Source organism: Gobio gobio, assembly GCF_949357685.1.
Source record: "Gobio gobio genome assembly, chromosome: 11".
Taxonomy (NCBI): Eukaryota; Metazoa; Chordata; class Actinopteri; order Cypriniformes; family Gobionidae; genus Gobio; species Gobio gobio.
The window spans coordinates 45,209,823-45,218,566 of record NC_137104.1 but is presented as its reverse complement, the minus strand read 5'-3'; the positions used below and the strand labels follow the sequence as shown (position 1 = coordinate 45,218,566).

The following is an 8,744-nucleotide window of genomic DNA, read 5'->3' as shown; positions in this document are numbered from 1 at the left end:
TGCTATGCATTTATTTTTAAGGTTTTAATCTAGCATTTCGATTTCTAAAATGATTCTGTCATTGAAGTGTATTTTTTTCACCACTACATAAAATGGTGAATATAATAAAAATTAATGTCGTTTCTATTTGTATCTTCTCAGCTTTCCTCTGATGCCCCACAACTGTCCAGACCCTCTCTGAACTGCTGCGATCGAGTGGAATTGAAAGGCTGATTGGAGAGAATATCTGTCACCCAGGTAAAATGGCTGATACTACAGAAGCAGAGAGCTGAACATCACACATTGCCCCCTTTTCTTCTTTGTTCGAGGATCATTTTATGTGGACATTTCCCCCTTCCATTTCAATTTTCTCATCATGGCTATGCATGATATGAATCGTGCCAAGGGTTTCCCTTGCAAAGAATGCGACATCATTTGCCCAAGTACACCTAGCCTACTGGAGCACATGAAAGCACACTATCATCAAGAAGACAATGGCAGATTTGAATGTGAGCAGTGTGGACGCATTTTTAAGCATGCCAGTAGCTTGGCTTCTCACAAAAAAACTCACGAGATGGGCTCCTTCCAGTGCCCGGTCTGCACCAGAACGTTGCCCAATGCAATGGCGCTAAAAAACCACCTCCGCGTCCACACCCTGTCTCCAAGTGGCCATGCAGAAGAGGAGAACGATGACAATGGTGATGAAGACAGGGATTATAATCTAGCACAAGATCTGTCTGAAGCAGCTTTCAGGAGTCACATAAACAACAGTGGAATAATGCCTGGCCATGACCATGACAAACAGAAATCTCCAGGATCTGAAGATGCCTGGGACAGACCATTTAAATGTGACCAATGTGAAAGGACATATCGTCATCATGGCAGCTTGGTTAACCATAAGAAGTCTCACCAAGAGGGCATGTATAAGTGCAATGTCTGTTACAAACAGTTCAGTAATCTTGCAGCTCTTAATGCTCACGAACGCACTCATTCAAAATTTAAGCCCCCTGGAATGTCCATGGGAGCTCTTGTGTCTGAAGCACAATCTGACCCTCGCCCTCTTGGCCTCCAGAATGATGACATGGCACCCAGCTTTTGCCATCTTTGTCAAGTGGTTTTGCCTAATAAAAATGACTTTCAAGAGCACCTTTTGTTACATAATGCTGCATCATCTTCGTTGGGGCTAACACGTAGTTTCCAAGGGATAGTGCCTCATAATCTTAGTTCTGTTCGGTCCTCAGCTGTCAATCCTTATACACCTGCACTAGGTGACTCTCTTCCACTGCCTCCATTACCCGACAAACGTTATGACCCAATGCTAGGCCCTCCTGCTAATAATCCCATATATACCTGTGCATATTGTGGAGTGGGACATCCTGACTTGGAGAGTCTCAAAATTCATTATCTTACCCATGACCCTCATACCACAACCCACGCTCAAGGTAGTCCTGCTATTTTAAATTCTAATGGACTGGCTTCAAACTCTCAACCATCAATATCATCCAGTGGTCAGACAAGGTCTCAGGGAGAGTCTACAATTGATGATGCTGAACGCAGATTTAAGTGCCAAGAGTGCGGGAAAAGCTATCGACATGCTGGGAGTCTAGTTAATCATAAACGCTCCCATCAAACTGGTCATTATCAGTGCACTGTTTGCTGTAAGCAGTATCCACACTTAGCAGCCCTTCATAGTCACCTCCGTAGTCACAAAACTCGGCCAAATTCACAATCGATGGGTGCAGAGGGAGATTGGCTTTCCTCTGAGCCACTGACAGGGCTAGACTCTCAACAAGGCTTTGTACATTCTCAGGACCAGGAGAGTGGTGCAGCAACCCCAATTTCACTGCCTGGTAATCTTGGTGATGCAGCACACTTTGTCCCAGACGGTTCCCATAACAGTGGCCTGGATTCCCTGGAATTCCATGACCGATTTGACGGCTCTCTCGCTCAAAGCAGTTCTGGTCACTCCCCTCTTCCACAAAACCATCGTCAACCAGATAGTGTCAACCAAAGCGGTATGACCAATGGTTACTTGGCTAACCTAAGCTTCCATAGTCCTAGTGGTGCCTCCCTGCCAGGAAGTGGCAACCTTAAAGAAAGTACTCGTCAGAGACGTGGTCACAACCAGATGCCGTTTGGAGCACCTCAAGTCAACTCCCAAAGCAACAATAAGAGAATGGATAACAAAGATGAGGATGATGGAGAGGTTTATCAGTGCACAGTCTGTGGAAACCATTATGCCAGCCTAAGGGCACTTCGTAGCCACTTACGAAGCCATGGGGTTAACCAGGGGGCAGGACCCTCCTCCGCCCTCTCTCCAATTGGTGAGCAAGAGTGGAGGAGGCGACAAGAGGGTAATACAACCAGTCTTTTGATCTGTAGCACCTGTGGACAGAGCTTCAGCAGAAAGCAGGACTTGCTTAACCACCAGCTAGCCCATGGACCTCCCCGGCCAGATGGATCTACACATGGCTTGGGAGGCACTAGCTCTAATTCTAATGGCAAAATGGAAGGAAGGAACCACATTTGCGTTGACTGTGGCATGTTCTTTGCAGATCGCCATCAGCTGATCACTCACCTGTGTCCAGGCAAGGCGAGAGCAGGGGCATTGAACAAGGGTATGAATGGAGCTAAAGGGATGACGGGTGGCGCTGGTACCAGTGGCAGCGGTGGCCCTGGCGTAAACCTTCAGCAGATGCCAGGCTCTGATGATCGACCCCACAGGTGCGACCAGTGTGGAAGGGGTTACAGACACCCCTGCTCCCTGCTCAACCATAAGAAATCTCACAAGACTGGGGTCTTCCGCTGCCTTGTCTGCCAAAAACGCTACTACAACCTACTGGCTCTCAAGAACCACCAGAGGACTCATTTTGACTTAAAGAGGTTAGCCAGCATTGCATGTGCCCTATTATATTCTAACTGTTTAGTTCTCTTTGCATACTTTGAATGCTTATGTATTATCATGAGTTCCCCACTCATGTGATTACCCAGGTCATCAATGAATGAATAGATTTTAATGAAATTTAGAGTGTCAAGGCAGTGTGCTTTGGTGATTTTCCCAGGGCAACATAACTCATACTGATGTACACACACATACACGCAGTTGAGTCTGAATTTCATAATGTCTGTACCCCATTTGAGCATTGTGTAGTCATCTTTGTATTTGTAAGGGGACCTTCCCTCTTTCTATTTCTTTCATTTTCTTGAAAGTGCATTTTAACACTGCTTTCTTATCTGTCTGTTTTTGTGTGTTTTGTCTTCACAGGCACAAGTGTGAGGAGTGTGGGAAAGCCTTCAAAATTCAGAAGCAGTTGATAAATCATCTACGGCTGCACGAGGAGCACAGAGCGAAGACTGGAGATCAAGACCAACGTGTTCAAAGCATGTCTCATCCCAATGGTGCCCGCTATGAGGGAGGCCCATCACAGCTTCAAGCTATGAGGATGGGTGATCCCAAAATTCAGAATCCTCCTGTGAACACCAATTATGGTCAACCTCAAGGTTTCAAGAAACCGTATGCGGGGGCTAGGGCCCAGCAAGTGGATGATGGCAGCGGCCGCCGCCCCTTTGCTTGCGATCAGTGCGGACGTACTTACCGTCATGCTGGCAGTCTGGCCAATCATAAGAACTTGCATAAGATTGGCGAATACCACTGCAACGTGTGCAACTCCACTTATCCAAATCGACTGGCAATGAAGAACCACCTCCGAATGCATTTCGCTCTGAAAAAATTTACCTGCTCTGACTGTGGTAGGGGCTTCAGAAACCAGAGGCAGCTTGAAACACACACCAGCAACCAGCTCTGCAAAGATATTCCTGGTCCCCTTCCTGGTCCCAGCGTGCAGACTGCTCCTCCTCCAAACGAATATGAATGCGATGGGTGCTCTCAAGTCTTTACTACAACCACAGATCTGGCCTCGCATAACTGCAGTGCCCAGCTTCCCTCTTCCTCTGCCTCTCTCAACAGCTCTAATATGAGCATGGAGGCGGGTGATCTGGGGTCTCCAGAGCGCGAAGAACGCCCTTTTGCCTGTGACCTTTGTGGCTGCTCTTACAAGCATGCTAGCAGCCTGCTCAACCACAAAAACACCCACAAAATTGGCAACTTCAGCTGCTCATATTGTGACAAGCCGTACTCCAACTATATGGCCCTGCGAAACCACATGCGTATCCACACGCAGAAGAAGCGACATATCTGCTCGACCTGTGGCAAGGCTTTCCGGCTGGCACGCTTCCTTCGGAACCACCAGAGAGTCCATGAGGAAGGCCACACCCGTTTTGGCTGCCCCACCTGCGGGAAGAGCTTCCAGGGTCGTTCTGGGCTGGCCAGGCACCGCTGCGGGGACAACCAGGTAGGCAAGGAGGGCGTGAGGAAGGCCACTTCAAGCACAAGAGAGGGAGAGGAATACCGGTTCACGTGAGTTTACGTCTGTTGTTCGTGTTTTTTGAAGTGAACTAGTAAAGATCACAGGTTTCTACATGTCTATTACAGGTATATGATCTCCAATCCGGCTTCCTCGGGACCATACGCGTGCCGGAATTCGGATTTTTCTGAAGTTTGGACAGTATGATTAGTGGAGACCAGATAAGTTACCCCCCTTTGCTTTCAGTTAGCAATATGCTCTAGATTGTAAGGATGTCTTGATATAATGGGGACATTTTGATGTACTTACTAGGTAGATGTGTGTGTATTGTACTAAATATAGCCAAATCATCTATTCCCTCCTTTTATTAAGTTATCTTATTGATAATATTCTAGAATGTATGGTGTAGTTTACTGTTGTTACCATTTGAACATTCAGTTGTCTTAAGTATTCATACTGACCATTTTATATCCGCTGTAGTGTTTCCAGGAATAAATACTCATCTAGGCCAACATCCATTAATTAAATGCAGGTTTCTTAAACACTATAAATATAGCTTTGTTCGCTATTGTGGTGAAACATAAAAATTTGCTGTCAATACAATAAAAGGGGAAAAAAAGGAAGAAACATTTTTTTTTAAATGTGTCAACATACTAACAAAGAACTTCCATACTAACAAATTACATACATGATCAGAACAAAAATTCATATACATTCACCACATGTGCTTAGTGTTTGGGGGAACAAGTTCCAAAACCTTATTGCCTGTACAATTATGTGAAGGCTTCCTGTGTGTAGTCATTCTATACTTGGTAACATTATTACCATTTTAAACCATCAAATCTTTAAGTATGAATACTATGAGTTTGAAAACAGTGATTTGCAGTATTTTTATCATTTATTTTGTGATGATTAGACAAAATTACATCTACAGTTCATATATTACCACAACAAATTATATATACAAGTGATATTATTATACCACTGACTTCATTTCAACACCAAACACAATTGGTTGATACTTTTATCATTCATATTGAATTAATGAAATGCTTTAAAAGGCAGTGCTATTCAAGTTACCCTGTCCAAGCTGGGACAGTTTTTTTTGAGTTTTGGCAGCTGGATTCAAGATCATATACCTGTACTTGTGTATCCGTCAATGCTGTTATCATAGAAGTCAACAACCTACCGTCCAGGTTACTTTCAGACTAATCTAGGTTACTAACTATAGAGGGGTTAAAAGGACAATGAGCAGGTGAGATTTACTTTCTCCTCTGGTTCTTTCTTCACAGATGTGACCAGTGTGGCCGTTCTTACCGGCATGCCAGCTCGCTCCTTAATCACAAAAACACCCACACCGTCGGCATCTACCACTGCGCTGTGTGCCTCAAGACCTACTCCAATCTGCTCGCACTCAAGAACCACCGTCGCATTCATTCCGAAACTCGACGGCATCACTGTCCAGAATGCGGAAAGGCTTTCCGCGTCTCTTCCCAGCTACAAAATCACCGGCGTGTGCACCAAAAGGAGCGGGAGTTTGCCTGCACTCTGTGCCAGCGGAGCTTCCCTACCCAGGCTAGCTTCCGGCTCCACTTGGAAATGCAACATGGCCGTGCCCCAAAAATGTCGCAACAGCCTGAGGTTTCGTCCAGTGGCTCTAATTTGGGTTGGGGCTCTGGGCTTGACCTTACGCTGATGCAGGCCCAGGGATTGGATCCTAATGGGCTCCCAAAGCTTAACCCATCACACCATGGCCCCAGTGGCAGCAGCTCATCTGGGCAACAACAACAGCAGTTACAGCAGAGTCGCAATGAGGCGGGGTGCAAGTCGCATGTCTGTGATCAGTGCGGCCGTGGTTACCGGCACGCCAGCTCACTCCTGAATCACAAGAACAGCCACAAGATGGGCACCTATTTCTGCAACTCCTGTCAGAAGGAGTTCTCCAACCTGATGGCACTCAAAAACCACAGACGCATCCACACAGAACCCAAGCGTTACCAGTGCCCGGATTGCGGCAAGGCTTTCCGTGTCTCCACCCAGCTCATCTGTCATCGCCGCATCCACACCAAAGAGAAGCCTTTCTCGTGTCAGCAGTGTGATAAGCGCTTCTCCAGCAAATCCAACTTAAGACACCATCAGAAGATCCACTGGAACAGTTCTGCGCCTCCTACAGGTCTGAACATGGGTACCACCAACTTTTTGGGTATGCCCTCGGGGCCCTTTTTATAGTGGGTTAAATTTGGGAAGCAGAACTTGCAGAGATCCATGCCAAGGCTTTTGGAGGTGCCAAAACCCCCTTTTCCCCCCTCACTCACCTTCATATCCAGTGCTTGAGGTGTGGCCGTGAGGCTTTTGTTGAACAGGTTGTTGTTTAGGTTATCAGAACTGTCCCTGCATGTACCCTGACACAGTGGATTAAACAATGACTGTTAGTTTTAGGTCATAGTGACATTTTCCCCACCCTTACCCTCATCCTAAACACCACAGGTGACCTTATTTGCATTTTCATAGTTCCCCTTGGGGGTGGGGGACATTGAGGGCCACTGCCTTCATTTCTGATACCAGCCTTTGAAGAAGTGCAAACAAGCTGGCGTCTTGTTTTAATTCTTGAAAACGGAATTGCTTTCGGACGAGACGTTTCCATATATGTTGTGTATAAAGCGGCACATTTCCCACTATGGTACTGTTACATCAGTATTGTTTTTGTGATGTCACAATGGGAAGGTTAAACTGTAGCCACATTAGGTTAAAAATGGACGTGCATCCCTATGTTCAGGGTGATGCCACAAGAAACGAGCATATGAAAAACATACATTTCATCCCATGCCCAGCCACCCCTTTGATGACTGCCTTGGAAGCATTCACAAATTTCAATCCTAGACAATACAAAGAAAACATGTTGACTGTCTGATGAATTCCGAGACACGTCGAGCAACTTGTATGTTTAACAAGTAGAAGTAACCATGTTTAACAGTGTATAGAGCGTAATTGAAATGTCTTCAGTTTTTGGAGGCGACACATTTCTGTGTTGTGTAGGACTGTCAACGTTTTTTTTGTATTCCTCCCCATTTCTTTTGATGTTCTAACTTTTCTAACTTGTGTGTTCCTTGCAGCACGAAGATGAGCTTCAAACATTATTATTCAGCAGATTGACAGCATTGCGCTTATTGGGTTCATTTCTTAGTGGCATCATTCGTTTGTTCTCCCTTTCATTTTATGATGTTGCTCAGAACCCATATTTTAAAACCGCGACTAACTTGCTAGTGTATAGAAACGATAGGTTGTGCTAAGAAAAAAAAAGGAGAAAAGCGAAAGGGGGGAAAAATGTATATTGATAGGCTTGTAATGGCATTTGGTTTTACCTTGTATTGTATTGTACCTCTGACTGTATTATTTACAGGAAAACTTTTATAAAAGATCACTGTAGTATGCATTTTATTTATATTAACACTTGTAACTGAAAACGCTAGTTTTAGAACTCCCAGTTTTAGGATTTCTTGTTTCAACCGCTCCATTATCCAGAGGCTATTGGACACGGAGTCAGGAATGGCAGGACTCCTAAAGAACACTTGTTATAGTGACCGTAATCTCCTATTTTGTTGCCATTATTTGTTATGCTTTTAAACGAACATTTCTGTCCCTTGTGCAATAAACAGGGAACTGTAATAATGTGTGTTTTGTTTGCAGTACAACGTGTAAACATATCACTGTATTATTATTATTGCCCCCCCCACCCCCCACACATGCTCATGTCAAGATTGGATGTGCCTGTTTCACTCTTTAAGCTCACACGTTAAGGAATGATTTTGTGATCATTACAATCAGCAAGGCAATCTTAATTTAACTCATCAGTTACACCTTTATGTAACCCATGTATTTATTTGTTTTGGGCTTTTTCTTATTTAATTGCATTTGACTATTTTGAGCTTGTTTTCAACCTATATTACCTGGGAGCACCGGTGCTAAGTCGATGTGCGCTGTGATCAGAGCATGGGAAGACTATATATTTACGTACCTATGCCCTTGCAAATTTTACACAATTGGATAAAAGGAAATTCTTCCCCGGTGCACAGTTGCTACTTTGATTCCAAATATAAATGATACAAGTTTTAATATTTTTTTCCTTGTGTGTGTATATATATACATATACATAATAAATATATATATATATATATATATATATATATATATATATATATATATATATATATATATATATAGATATAGCACACTCGCACACATACGTATATATATGTGACTGTATACTTTTTTAAAAACTACATTTTGATAATTAATTTCCTAAAAGAACATGTTTGAATTATAACCTCGATGCTCTCAAATAATACAAATAAATAGCTGGAAAATGTATGTAACATTCACCTCAAATTTATGTGTGATTTT

At 43.9% G+C, this 8,744-nt stretch overlaps 1 protein-coding gene across 3 annotated transcripts; it reads left to right on the top strand.

Annotated features, from left to right (window-relative positions):
- Window positions 1-225: 225 nt before the first annotated feature.
- LOC307134100 (zinc finger protein 646) lies at window positions 226-8,495 on the top strand. Of its 3 annotated transcripts, none has more exons than XM_079829587.1 (4): window positions 226-2,862; window positions 3,245-4,396; window positions 4,472-4,568; window positions 5,636-8,495. In XM_079829587.1, the coding sequence occupies exons 1-3, from the start codon at window positions 356-358 to the stop codon at window positions 4,548-4,550; spliced, it is 3,738 nt and encodes a 1,245-aa protein (XP_079685713.1). In that variant the 5' UTR covers window positions 226-355; the 3' UTR covers window positions 4,551-4,568; window positions 5,636-8,495. The 3 variants fall into 3 exon arrangements, with proteins under 3 accessions (XP_079685713.1, XP_079685714.1, XP_079685712.1); XM_079829588.1 differs by having other exon boundaries at window positions 4,472-4,565; window positions 5,635-5,769; XM_079829586.1 differs by lacking the exon at window positions 4,472-4,568 and having other exon boundaries at window positions 5,636-8,489.
- The last annotated feature ends 249 nt before the right edge of the window (window positions 8,496-8,744 follow it).